The sequence below is a fragment of the Ctenopharyngodon idella genome, chromosome 20, assembly GCF_019924925.1.
Source record: "Ctenopharyngodon idella isolate HZGC_01 chromosome 20, HZGC01, whole genome shotgun sequence".
NCBI classification, from domain to species: domain Eukaryota; kingdom Metazoa; phylum Chordata; class Actinopteri; order Cypriniformes; family Xenocyprididae; genus Ctenopharyngodon; species Ctenopharyngodon idella.
In genome coordinates this window covers 13284125-13299357 of record NC_067239.1, presented here as the reverse complement: position 1 = coordinate 13299357, position 15233 = coordinate 13284125, and the positions used below count along the sequence as shown (strand labels likewise).

Here is a 15233-nt window from a genome sequence, read left to right as displayed (position 1 = left end):
AATTTAAGTGTTTGTATATAAATAAGTTAATTTTAATTTTAACCTTCAATATTATAGTAAAGTAGTACCAACTGACTCCCATGTGTAGTTTACAGCATTAGTTGAGAGATTTTTTCCTCTAGAAAATTTTGCCATGTACTGTAACTGATATACTACATCCAAAATAATCGAATCGAAATCGTAATCTAATCGAATTGCAAGCATGTGAATAGAAATCGAATCAAATCGTGAAAATTGTGTCAATACCCAGCCCTAGTGTAAATACATCTAGAGGCAGCTTGTGCCACTGCAGTGCAAAGATGGCTTGTGTTGAAACTGATTTCATTTGATTGAAATTGATTTTGTTTAATTTATTGCTTTATTTATTATATCAATAATTAAATTAACGAAATTTTAAGAATTTGACATAAAACATGACATTTTAATAGGGTTGAATTTTTTTTTTTTTTTTTGCTTGCCTTAAATGCACCTAAAAATCAATTTAAGGGGGAAAATATTGTCCCTTCATGGAAAAGGTGTGATTGCAGTCTAAGGGGAAGAGAGGGGGTATGCAGAAGGATGTTAAATGCCTCAGGCTTTTAATTAAGAATTACTGTTGGCAGTAGCCCTAGTGCAAAATCACACTCTTAAATTTGGGAACCACAGCTCTAATGGAAACCTAAACACACCTTCAACTGCTCTGCTGTGTAACTTCATCATTCTCATTTCATCATTAAAATTTAAAATTTCTGCAGCATGAAACTATATTCTCTTATATGAAGTGATCCCATGCTTCAGACTATTTGTTTTTGGTGCAATTTAGTTTTTTTTTCTCAATAAAAATGTGTTTTTCACCAGTGTAAAGGTCACTGATCTACATTGCCACAGATCGGTGTTGACTTGTTTCATTATTTATTATTATTGATTACTCTTTTTCTTTGCTTTGTTTAACCTTTTGAAAATCCTAAATCTTTTAATTTACAGGTTTAATGAAAAAACATAACAGATTTCAATGATCTCAGACATTTGGACCTCACATATTAACCTAACAATACTTTGATTTGTCCCTGTGTTTGATCTTTCAAGCTAAATTTCTTAATTTCGAATTTTTTTTTTTCTTCTTCAAAATCACATTGTTACATCATATTGATTTTTATTGGCTGGTTTTTATGGGCGGTATATCTGCATTTCTCATCGTCATAATCTTTTTTTTTTTTGCAGGAGATGATTATTGACAAAGTGAATGGTCAGCCCGTCCCTCGCTATCTCATCTACGACATCATTAAATTTAACGTGAGTGCCTTTCAGCTACGATAACAAACACACACTCCTATTTGTTCTTTATTTAATTAATAATTACTGTTGGCAGTTGCCCTAATGCAAATTACAGTGAGCAAATGCATTACAGTGAGCAAAAACAGGGGTGTCTCACCCAGCAATTACATTTGGCATAATTTACTATCCATCATGCCTTTCCAAACCTGTATGACTATCTTTTGTGAAACACAAAAGGAAAGGTTTAGTGTCAGATACTGTCAGCTCCAAAAAGGACACAAAGATAATAAAAGTAGTTCATATGGCTACTTTACTTCCCCTTCATTGCTGCTCTCAGATTTAATTAGCAAGCATGTTAAATTATAAAATGGCACTTTAGACACGACAGACTTGAATTTATTGATAATCTTCCTCTAAAAATTATTCCTCTCAGCTGAATTATAATTGTATGGCTTTAGAATACTTGGAACAAATTGTTTGTTATTTTGTGTGTAGAAGTCGCCATCCATGTGCTACATATAAATATTCTTCAAAATTTCTATTTGTGTTTATGCACAGAAGAAAGTAAGTCATATAGGTCATGAAACGGCATATGCAGGCTATTTTACTTCTTTAATGTCACATATTTCCTCATGAAATGGAATATTTATTAAAAAAAACTGCTTGGTGGCATCAAGCAAAAAGGAAATATAATGAAGTAAGTTTGATTTGTAGAACAATTTTCACAGCACATTGTTTCAGAGGAGCTTTAAGGTAAGGTTGATTTTCTGAAAATGTTTTTTCTCCTGAAGCTGTGTAGAGTTGGTGAGATTTATTAAATTTTTTTCTCGGTCAAATAGCATGCAGTGTTAAAACATTCACAATAAGACCAGGAATGTGTATTAGGACAGAAAATAGGGTCAGTTTTTATATCATATTGATTGGATGTTAATAAATTGTGTAGTTTAGTTCATTTTAAGTCATAATTCACATTCATCTTAGTTTTGGGAGGGAATGAGTATATCTTAGAATGTTCTTGCATCATTTTTTGCTCCTTGCAGAGCAGTATAAATCAAATAAATCCAGGCAATCATCTGCTACATGGTGTGCATTTGAGACAGGACGCTTGGATTTGTCTTGCTTGGTTACCATACCGAAAGGAACATTTTTCCAAAAAAGCAATGCTAATCCGTCATTTTTATGATTGATGCCAAAGGCAACCAGTGTGTAAATATAGACGGCACATTAATTGAGCTTGTCCAGTGATGCTTCAGAAGACTAATATTCAATTCAGTTATAGTGCTCACGTACTGTATACACTAAGCACATGTCATCAACTAAATTTATTGCATTTTTATTTAAAATATGTGTACATTAAAGACTAATACAGATGTGTCTCTTGAACTATCATTTTGTCGAGCACTGCTGGAATTCTCATTTACAAACAGCATGCAGGAGATTCTTGAGTTTATTGCTTTTAGCTTGCCTCTGCATTGATAATGCTGGCCATCCTCGTTGTGAGTGTGTTGTGGAGGTTTAGATTATTAAACTAGAAGTGTCCCGTATCCCTCCACATGCTCTTCTCTTAGTCCTCCCATGCAACAGAGGAAGCTGACATTGTGAAGTTCCATTTAAGGCTTTTTGATTTTCAAATATTAAAAATGGTTTATAGTTATTTGCCCATAAATACAACCATTCAAACCTTTGGGGTTGGTAAGATTTTTTAATCTTTTTGAAAAAGAAGTCTCTTATTCTCACCAAGGCTGAAGATCAAAAATACAATAAAAACTAGGGGTGGGAATCACAATGCAATATTTTCACGATTCTTCAGCCACAATATGATATTATTGTGTGTGTGTGTTTTTTTGTTTTGTTTTGTTTTTTTTCAACTGCAAATGTCCTCAAAGGAAAACTTTATCCGTATATGTTTTTATATAATAAGATAAAGTTCTCAGTCTGTTCATTTCATATCTTCATATCCATCTCATTCGTCTCTTCTTTGATTAATATTTGCCTTCCTTGTATTTCAGACATAGTTTTTTAATAGAAATGACAGTTGATAAATAAAAATGTTTGCTCACTCAATTCACTGTTTGTTTTAAGCAGTTTTACAAAGAGCAACTTACATTCTACTGAACAATTCAAAGGTGACACTGTACGTGTGTGCTGAATCATATTTATATTGTTTTAGGAATATATAAATTTGCCAGTAACAGAAACTTAAAAGCTTATAACTTGAATGCTAGATGGTGCTATGGGGTTTTTAAAATTTTGCACTATGGGGTTATTTTAGAAATAGCCTTCACAGCACAAAACAGTTTGATTTCGAAAGAGTATATAACCTGTCACCTACCGTATGTAACAGTAATGTAACCGGTGAGCTGTCAAGTAATGATGATGCAGGCTGTTGTATTCTTCTTCACTCTCTCATAACATTAGACACAATTTACTGTTGCTGCTGTTTGTCTTTGTCAGTAGTGTTGTATTATGAACAAGTGCGCTGGCAGTGTAGATACTGTATGGCATTATGAAGACCGCATTTTTTATTGTAACCACGACCAAAATTTTGTGGCATCACAGCGTGCAGCTGGCTTGCAATGCAGATGAAGGTTGACGGCATTTGCGTGTAAATTTAACACATTTATTTAGCCTTCACCAAGCAATTCATGTTCAGAAATAAGTGAGAAAATATATACCATTGTATTCTGTAGGACCCAAAGAATAGAAAGAGGTGAGATTTATGGCCTTCAGATGAATTTCAAAAAAAATTTAATTGTAAATTTACTATTTAAAGTTCTTTTGACCACTATACTGCAGCAGCCCAAAACGGGTAGCTTCAGGGACTGTGCCAAAGACACACATCAAGTTTCTTAATGATAAACCAATGCATTCATAAAATACAGCATTTTACTATAAAATTCAAATTGGCAAACAACCAAAATGAGAGAGATGGGAATATTGATTGATGTTTGACTTAGCATGCTGCACAGAATCAAAATGAATATAAAGTGATTGATGAATATAAAGTTCAATAGAACAGCACTTATTTGAACCTTTTGTAACATTATAAATGTCTTTACTGTCACTTTTGATCAAGTTAAAGTGTCCTTGCTGAATATAAATAATAATTTATGTAAGGTTTTTGCAAACAGAACCCAACACAGAACAGAAAGGGAAGTTCAAAACAGGTATTTATTAACAGACGTGTAAAAGCAACACAAAACTGGGCAAAAACAGAAGCCCAACTACAGTCAACATGGCTGGAAAACAAATGACCATTGGTAGGATAAATCGGTAGAAGATTCCAAATACTAGACTAGACTACGACTCAAAAAAAAAATGAATTGTTGGATTTACTTAAAAGCAGCGTCAAGTGGTTCCACTCAACTATATTGAGTAATTTGTACAAATAACAATTTAGTTGTATGAACAAAAAAAAATTCAAGTAAAGCTGTATTTATTTTCGAGTAAATACAAATCATTTGAATTTGTCACTGTTACATAATATTTATATGTGCAGTTTACTTAATAATGTTATGTTTTATAATGTTACCGCCTTAACGTATTCAGCTTACGAAGAAAGTGCTACGTCCTGTGCCTTCCCTATTCAGCTTACGGAAAAAGTGTAACTGACGCGACACCAGTTTACACTTTCTTCGTAACTTGAATACGGAAGGCGGTCTGGTGGAAGCTAGATATTTCACTTCATAACTTTATATGGTTAAATATGGATTTTTTTTTTTTTTTCACAAACGCATTGCTTCGCTTCAGAAGGCCTTTATTAACCCCCCCAGAGCTGTGTGGAGTATGTTTATGATGGATGGATGTGGATGAAAGCACGTTCTTCAGCTCATACTCATGACCTCTGTTCACTGCCATTATAAAGCTTAGATGCGTCAGGATATTTATTAAAATATCTCCGATTGTGTTCATCAGAAAGAAGGTCATATACACCTAGGATGGCTTGAGATTGAGTAAAGCTTGGGCTAATTTTCATTTGAAAGTGAACAATCCTTTAATTGTTTCTGAATATATATTAATTTAAATAGTCTAACGAATAAAAAAATCATGGCGTTTGTAAATAAAATAATTTTATATACACACTTTAATTATATCTAATATATTTGAGGAAATATGATGAGGAAATACAGTTCCTTGAATATCTCTGCAGCTCTTGTCAAATGAAGTCATGCTTTCAGAGTTTCCAGTGTTTGCAGTCCCAACCTGATCTCACGGCAATTCGTACGTATTTTATGAGGTGGCTAATTCGTATGAATTTATACGACTTCACTCATACGAATTCATATGTTTTTTTGCTAAATCGTTCGTATTATATGAGTTGCCAATTCATATGAATTCGTACAAATGACCTACCCCTAACCCCGCCCCTAAACCTACCCGTCACTTGGGTTTAGACAAATCGTACAAATTAGTACGAGTGAGGTTGTATGACTTTGTACAAATTAGCCACCTCGTAAAATACATACGAATTGGTCATGAGATAACGTTGGCAGTCCTGTTAAATAGTATTGGGAGCGTTTACTGTTACATTTACTGTAGACTGATCAAATTAAAATTAAAACATACAAGTAACATTTTAAAATACTTATGTTTTGGAATGAGTAAACCAGTAATTTATTTCATTCTAACTGGTAACTGGAACGAAAAAATAACCCATAGTTTTGATGGGTTAAAACTCATAATGAACCAATTCATTTTTAATTCCTGATTTGAAAATAACAGTTTATTGCTTGATTATAGGTTTAAAAAAACAGCACTAGAAATGTTGTAATTAATGAAATTAATCAGGAAATACATAATGAAAATGTGTCTACTCAGGCGATAACGGCAAAAAGGAAAAAGTGATTTCTTTTTTATTTTTGTATTTTTTATTATTCAAGTTATGTTAAACGTTTCATAAATAAAATCACCAGATTTTTCTGCACAAATTGCACTGCAAATAAGTAGTGGCAGCTGTCTGTTGACATCAATGTTTGTTTCGGTACAAGATCACCCACAATTGAGTTCGGCAGAATGACCTGTCATGACTCACCAGTCGTTAAGTGTGTTGTGTAGTGGACTGTCGTTAGGTTTGTGCTCCTCTCTCACTGTCAAAGACTAAAATCTGTTCCAATCGATGGAAACAGTCTTTAAATGCGTTAAGTTCAGTCTTAGAATGTTTCATCTAGTCGTTAAGTGTGTCCCCAGCTTAAGAATGAAGACTGCACATTATCCTAGCAACTACATAGCAACGCTTTTGTGACCGTTCGGAACACAGTAGCAATGTGGTGGCTTTGGCAAGGTCAAGGTCAATTTTTCTTGTAAAATATAAAAATATTGCTGGATGATATGACGTTTAAAGAGAATATTCCCTGTAGTGTGAAGAGTTAAGCTTCTCTTCATGGACATATGGCATATGGTATGAAAACAAAGGATTGTCACTTTACACTTTCCTTGGCCAACACCTCCTGTCGGTCCTATGAATCCCCCTGCTGTGTTCTGGCCTGTTGTAGGTCTGCTTCTCTTGTGTTTCCCTGTTGGGCCTGGCAGGCAATACCTTACCCCTGCTTACTCATGAATCAGTGTTTCCAAAAATATAGTTCCATCTTGCTTTGCTTTTTTAATTTTTTTTTTTTTATAGGGATATTGAATTTTAATATATTATTTGTTCTCACACATCATCTTGATAGTCTAGTAATATACCAGGTCGCTTTGACAGAACATTTATGTACAGATTTAACTTCTATTAAATGTCTCTGTGACTCTTCCAAAACATAGTGAGGCCGCCTCCCTAGACAGGATTTTTAAGGAATCACAATCATGCGACACAAAGCCTGTTCTAAAAGTTAAGCAACATAATTATGCTGTTTTCTGAGCAGGGCTGTTTTCTCTGAGGAAATAAAGGAAGCAGTGGAGGCTCAGGAAAATTCAAATGAGAAAATAATTGACACTACAAAAAAAAAAAAAAAAAAATTGAAAAATAAGAGATCAAATAGTGTGTAAAGCAGTCATTTTTTTCAACAGCAGATAAAGTTGCAGAGGAAATCAGCATCTCGTTTTCCTCTCTTGAGCTCATTTCCTCGAAGTTACTTGAGAGGAAGTGAGGCCTTTACTCTTCCAATGAATGGCTGTTTGCCCTGTCATTGTGTCAGTGGAGTAATGGCAGCCTTGATCATGAGTCTTTGAAGAATCCTAAAAAAAAAAATTATCACAGTTTTCACAAAAATATGAAGCAGCATAACTGTTTTCAACATTGTTAATGATCAGAAATGTTTTTTTTTTTGAGCAGCAAATCAGCATTTTAGAATGATTTCTGAAGGATAATGTGACACTGACTGGAGTAATGATGCTAAAAATTCAGCTTTGATTACAGGAAGTAATTATATTTTAAAATATATTAAATTAGAAAACAGTTATTGGTAACACTTTACAATAAGGTTCATTTGTTAACATTAGTTAATTTATTAACTAACATGAATTAACATGATCAATACTGTACATTTGTTACTGTATTTGTTAATCTTTGTTAACATTAGTTTATAAAAAATACAGCAGTTAATTGTTTGTTCATGTTAACAAATACAAGCCTTGATTTTAATAATGTATTAGTAAATGTTGAAATTAACATTAACAAAGATTAATAAATGCTGTAGAAGTCCAGTTCATTATTGGTTCATGTTAAAAATGTAGTTAACTAATGTACCTTATTGTTACCCAGTTATTTTAAATTGCAATTTTATTTTACAATATTACTGGTTTGATGTATTTTTGATCAAATAAATGCAGCCTTAATGGACATTAAAAATCTTTTTTAAAAATCTTAACCTTTGAATATAGTGTATGTATCAATCATATATTGTACTAGGAAGGGCCTTCATAAGTCAAAGTGATATGATAGTGTTCTTATTTCTTTTTCTTTTTTTTTCTTTTTTTTTTTTTTTTTTTTTTTAGCCTTTTGATCTTTTTATTAAATAGGACAATGGTGAAGAGACAGAAGACATACAGTTGGGTTGAGAAATGACACAGGTTTCAAAGTCGAATCATCTGCACATAATCATGCCGTGCATCAGACGTGCACTACCACAACAATAATGATAGCTTTTAAATATACACAGGTTTATAGCATATAGCATATTGTCCTATAGAAATACGTAGGCGTCATTCACACAGAACGCACTGTTGCATTTAAAAACATGAAACGCAGGGCAGTTGAATGGTCTGGAGATGCACTTTTTTAAAAGTTCAGCTTCTTTTAAATTGACACAGCATTCTGAAAGCCGTTTGTCTAGTGCATGTTTACCTAGAAAACAATGGAAAAGCAGTGCAGTAAATAAAAAAAAAAAGTGTTCTGTGTGAATGGCTCAAGAGTCTGGATCAAGGTTTTCTGTAGCTGCAATTAATTGTTTAACAATACAGCCAAAGGCATTTGGTCATTTTAATCATTAATGATTAAAATGGTTATTATTGTTTAAAATACATTTATAATCCAATCTTTCCCTGTTATGGCAAAGCAGCCATTGTAGGAGCCATTACTCCAGTCTCTTAAGAAAACATTGTATAATCTCGCCCTTAAAATATGCTAATTTGGTGCTGTGGTGCTTAATATTAGAACAGTTGAGCATGGTTGTGCATCACAAGAGGTGGATTTTTTTTTTTTTTTTTGAAGAACAGAATTTATTTGAAATAGTCATTTGTAATCAGTCTCTGATTTTAATCTATTCAATGCAACCCTGAGGAATTAGTTTCTTTAAATAATTATATATATATATATATATTAGGTATTCTAAACTTCAACAGTAGAATAAATGGAAAATATTGAAATAGAAAAAATAAGTTTTCTGTTTACAAAAAAAAAAAAAAAAAAAAACTACATGGATAGCGTTACATTTTACAGCTTTTTTACAATTTTTTGTTTGACAAGTAATCTTGTATTGTAGTGTGATAATGAGCAGTGATGAAAACACAATTTTAACATCTAGGCACTTTTCTGCATCTGTAATTTTGACACATATATATCAAAACAAATTGATAAAAATATCCACTCTATAATTTTACAAATGGGCCTAACACAAATCAACAAAAATTAAATTATTTGTAAAATTATCATTCATGCTCCATTTACAATTGTGGTCAAAAGTTTACATACACCCTGCAGAGTTAAATTAAATTAAATTCAATTTACATTTATTTGTATAGCACTTCTCACAATACATATCGTTTCAAAACAGCTTTACAGAAAATGCATGTCAACATTACAATTGAGAGTAATCTGTTGGGGTCAGAGGTGACTGTGTCCAAGTAATGTAATTTCAGAAGTGTGCATATACAAATCACGCAGTTAGCTAACAATGTATTAATTTAAACAATGTATTATTTTAAGGCAGAAGCAATGAGAACATTGAAGTGATGAATACATGTTTACTAATGATTAGGATATATAGCAAAATTTGATCCAGAGTTTGCGCCATCTGAAGTCCTCACGGGCTGGGGTCATCTCTTCACAGGTGTTTAGAACAATCTGCAAAATGTTAATAATTTTAACAAAATAAGAGGGATCATAAAAATGGCATGTTTTTTTAGTACTGCCCTGATTAAGCTATTTCACAAAACGGATGTTTAGAGTCCACAAGACAGACTTATAGCTCACTTAAAAATAAATTTAAAAAATGCCTGTTCAAAATTTTTTACATATGCTTGATTCTCAGTACAGTGTGTTGTCTCCTGGATGCTATTTATTTATTCATTTATTCATTTATTTTTGTCATAGTTGTTCATAAGTCCCTTTGTTTGTCCTAAGCAGTTAAACTGCTCACTTTTTTTCAGAAAAATCCTCTAGGTCCTCCACATTCTTCAACCCTTTCGAACATTAGCTATGTTTCTAGCCAAAGTTGCAAATTTAACATAGCCGCAAAATTGGACTATCGCATAAAACATTTGTGTTTCCAGAATTGTTCAAGAGAACAAAATCGTCACTTCCTGGGAACAAAATATCTGTTATAAAATTGGAAGTTGCTGCAATCGGGGAAGCCTTTGTGGCTCTTTTTTCCTACATCATAAATGACTTGCATGCCAGAGTGGCAGACGAAACACAATAAATGCTGTCATGTTCTCTTGCATTCTGATGCTGGTGTTTGGGAACGCAATTGTGTGAGGCGCTTCTGGAAGGGAAGTAAACCAAATCATTCTGATGACTGTCACCATTCTGTTTAGTTTTGTTCATGGACTTTCAGTTTGTTTTCATTTGTCTCGTTTCTTCGTTCAGTTTCCCGCCACTCATCTGTCTCCTTGGTTACCGTCATGCATATTAGTTCATATGCATCAGCTGTGTTTGATTAATTATCCTTGTTTGTACTCCCTACATTAGTCGTACCTTCACAGTCGCCTTGTGGAACTTTATTCATCTGCCTTTGTCTGTATTCCTGCAAATGTGTCAATGACAGACTTTGGCTCAGGCCTTTCAGAATGATCAAACCAACATTTGAGATGCTGTGCAATGCGATTGGTCCAATGGTTAGTTATCCAATCACATGAGTTTTTTTGTTGCACATAGATGGATTTATTCAGTAAATGTGTTTTCAACATAGTTTTTGCATATGTCTTCTTATCAGATAAAAAAAAGCACATGTACTGCACATGGTTTTCTGTATTTATTAAAGTCTAGAATATGACTCTTTAATTACTGATATTGTGGGACAACAAATAGAAATTTAGTACATTCTTTCACCAGAGGCATTTGCATAAACATACAAAACTGGTAATTGGGGAATATTAATTAAGCAACTTTGACCATAAAAAGAAAAAAAGCTTTAAAAAATTGCTTTAAAAATGTGTCTGAAATTGGACATTAGCACAAAGTTTGGCCTAAAAATGAAAATGCTCATTTATTTACAGGCCTGAGCTGTCAAATGAAATTTCTAATATTTTGTTTTTCTTGTGCTTGTCCGTGTTGACATGGACACATTGCTGTGAGCTACTCACAGATGCTGTGGAAAAATTATTTGATTTCAAATGAAAAGCATTAATTTCTGCGTATGTGTGAGTGATGAATGTCTATATATAATTTATTTGCTATTTTTCTATAAATCACCTTGCAGGCTGGACTGGACTGGATTGGACTGCTTTAGCAGTGTTGTTGTACTCTCAGTCTGGACTCAAACTAGAATGAGCTGGTCTTGACTACAACACTGCTTTAGCCAGACCTTTCAGCATAAAAATCTAAATTTTTTTTTTTTCTGACTGAGAACCACCAATTTAGACAGGAATCTCAGTGACATGTGCAGATGGTACTCAACCAGAAGGCGTTTATTTGCTCTTGAAATGCATTTCTGCTCTTGATCTCTAAGTAGTGGGTAGCATTTAAACAGTGATAGTGGAGATTTTACATTTTTTTTAAATCACATTCACATAACCAAATTTAGTGATCAAAAGCCTTTGTAAGCATTTGTTGTTTATGTAACGGAGGCCAGCTGTGCGAGTAAAGCCTGGCCTCAAAAGGTAGAGGCTGTAGTCTAGCATCCTTGTTAACGCGCCTGCCTCCCATTCAGAAAACGCCAGTTCAAATCCCGTGGGGAGGGTATGTCTTGATGTCTTTAAAATAAATAAAATGTGTTTTCGAACTGCAGGATACACACATCTCTCAGCATTATTAAAAAAAAAGAAGAGCAATCTATGTTTGTACGGGACCTGAACCTGTGTGATTGACACTGCTGACCAGCTCCCATACCTTTCCACGAAATGCTCTTTTTCCAGCACACAGCGTGTCTGCTCACACAAGAGAGAAGCGCTTTTCATTTCTCTCACTTCACAGTAATAAAATAATCAGTGGCATCATGCATCTAATGTTTTTAAAGGGTGACAGTTCTGGCATTGACTGTGAGATATGATTGTGTGTATTTTTGTTTGTTATAGTGCAAGGGGGCCGTGTTTAAGCCTACCTATATTCTTTTAACCCGACTGCCAGTGATCATGCTGCATTTTGTGAAAAACAGCAGAAATTTTAATAATAGCACAATTTGTGTTTTATTAAACCCAACATAAAAATAATTATCATTAATAATAAAACTAAACTTACATTTTCATTGTGATTCGCATATTCATTCTGAATTATGAACCAAAGCGCATTCATACATTAATAACTTCTTTACTGACGCTAATATTCTGAATTTAAACCATCAGTTTTGAACATTGCAAGTCTGAACTGTACCTTTGCGTTTGGAAGTGAATTTTGTAAATCAGGTGTTGTTCTCTGTAGTCATTCAGAAATGCGGCACATTTGCTATACAGAATCTCTAGATTGGCTGATTTGTAAAAGTCCTTTCCACAGAAGGCTGACATGTAAATGGATATATAATACATATCTCATTAAATAACAAAACTCTTAGGTTGTATTGGCTAATTAATATTTTCCCCCAAACTTGGTGCGTGTACATGCAAAACTTATGCACGAATCAGCTTCAAAACAAAATATGTATAATTTTACATCAAATCACGCAGGGAAAACGCACACTTTATATGCAAACCTGTAATAATTAATAAGTTAAACTATCCCCATGCTGTTTATTTGAAATTGTTTCTTCGTTTTACAAATCATAGAACGAATTAATAGGAATTAGTAGGAATGAATTAATAAACGTTTTAACTAATAGGCTACAAAGGAATGATTTAATAAAAAGTGATTTCTTAATTCATGGACACTATATTTTTCTGCATGCTATGCACAGGGCTCTGTGTAGATGTGTCAAAAAGGACAGATAACGAATATGCGCGACCTGTTGTAAAACATCAGTAAATTATTAAATGTAGTTTCAAACATTTTATTTTTAAATAATTTGGTTAGAGTAATTTAGTCACATTAAGCATTTATATGATGAATAAGATTGTTATAATGCTGTATTATTTTTCTTTTTTCATTATTTTATCTTCATTTACAAGTAGGCTACATCAACAATTCCAGCCTTACTGAGCAATGTTGTAAACCATCTCTTTGCCCCACCTGATGGTGATTTCACGAACAAGTGTCACATATGACTGGGTTGTATTTAACGCTGCGGTGGTAATAGGCATTTTGGTTGACTACCTACTGTAACACGACCAACCACAGTGCACACTTTGTCGTTTAGGGATAGATTAATCTGACATTATTCAAACTGCAATGGCAGCCTGATGTGCAGTAATGACACAGCTCTTCAAAAAGTGTTAGAAAAAAATTAATTGTAAAATAAGTGTAGACTTGTAAAAGTAATAAAAGCTGATTATTTCACAGACATACAATTAAAAAGCAAAGCATGAAGTACAGTGCTCATGAATATTTAATGTGCTGGTTACGGAGCACCTTAACCAAGATCCAGTGTCATAAATATTGCTAACTGTCAAATCCAGTGACTATTTCTTTAGTCCTCATTGTAAGAAAACAGTAACTTGGAAACACTCTTTCCCTGCAAACTGATTATGTGCAGTCAGATTTGTGTTTTGGACTGGACTAGAATCTTTCAACACATCCACCATCTTAAACTGAGATGCATTTTATTAGACAGCTAGCGAGTCAGAGACATAGCATCAGCTTTGGCCGTGTTTTGCTATCTGGCATCTAATCTTGTAAAGCCTAGCGATGCTTTCGTTTCTGGTGTTCAAACACAACATCTTTGCCTTTCAAACACACCACATGGCACTGAACACTCCTCATTCTACTATAATAAGTGATGGCCTTTAGAAGAAGAAACTGAGGAAAAAGCTGATTTGGGAGGCAAACTTAGGATTTCTGTAAAATAGACCTAGAAAATAGTAGTGGGGTCTCTAGTGGTAAGTGCATTTAATGCATCAATGGTCAGCACACACTAAATGCACCAAGGCTCCCAGGGGCCCAAGCGGTCAGCTTGCACTGTGGGGGCCCTGATGTTTTGCTTCATTTGGCAGTCTCTGGCCTTTGGAGGCCCCCAGCAATACTAAATGAACAGCACTTTTTAAAATACCTAAGCTCTTCGTATTGTCTTTGTGATGCAGGCTCAAGGTTTCCTACCAATTCTTAAATTCAGTTCCTGTAGTGATGATTTGTGGCCTCTGGGATGTAGAAGAAATGAAAGCTAATAGTCCTGTCTTTTATTTTTGTTATTACACTACAGGATGGATTGTGCCTGCTGTTAGCGTTATTTTCATGCACTGTTGGAGTTTTAGCTCCTGGTTCACTAAAGGAAATATGCAAATGAAGTAACAGTGCAAACACGCCCATGAAATTAACATAATTCCTCTTCAACTAGGTTGTGGAGGATGCAGCAGGCTAACATGGCAGACAGTTTGATGTTTCTGTGAGTCTTTCAGTTCTTCTATACTCAGATGTATTGAAGAAGGTCAGTGAGATCATGTGTGGGTGATCCCAGTATATGGTTTGCCGCAAAGTGCTACTCTGTTAGGTTTTCTCTGCTATGTCAGAACAGTAGTTGTTTATGATATATGTCAAGGTTCCTCAAATCCAGTCCTGGAGGGACTACACTGCAAAGTTTAGTTCCAACCCTAATGAAACACACCTGAACAAGCTAGTCTGACTCTTCTGAGTATAGGAAATTGCAGGTAAGTGAGTTCGATCGTGGTTTAAGCTAAACTCTGCAGGACAGTGGCCCTCCAGGGCTGGATTCGAGGAACCTTGGTATATGTATTTGCTTGGTTCCGCAAAGCTATCATCAGAAAATGTGTTATCTGAAACCTATTTTTACTGCTGCTGACTGCTGTTTACAACTAATAAAAAGAAACGGTTTCAATGGATTGATTATTTACTTGGTTTTCAATCCTGGTTCTGGGGACCCACTGCTCTGAACATTTTAGATGTCTCTCTTATCTGACACACTAGCTGCATCTCAATTCAGAGGCTGCATCCTTCAAAAGCCGTATTCGAAGGCCAATTGCATCACAGCGGCACGACGAAGGCTGTCCTAATTCGAAGGCTCCTTCAAATGTGGCGTCCAAATGCGTCCTTCGTTTCCCGTGCAATGAAGGAAACAACAGATGGA

At 34.3% G+C, this 15233-nt stretch overlaps 1 protein-coding gene across 1 annotated transcript in view; it reads left to right on the top strand.

Annotated features, from left to right (window-relative positions):
* The window catches only part of rngtt (RNA guanylyltransferase and 5'-phosphatase), a 133417-nt gene that overhangs the window by 45486 nt on the left and 72698 nt on the right, over window positions 1-15233 (top strand). Inside the window, 1 exon segment of the mRNA XM_051874160.1 lies at window positions 1201-1272. Within this exon segment, the coding sequence (XP_051730120.1) occupies window positions 1201-1272 (72 nt within the window).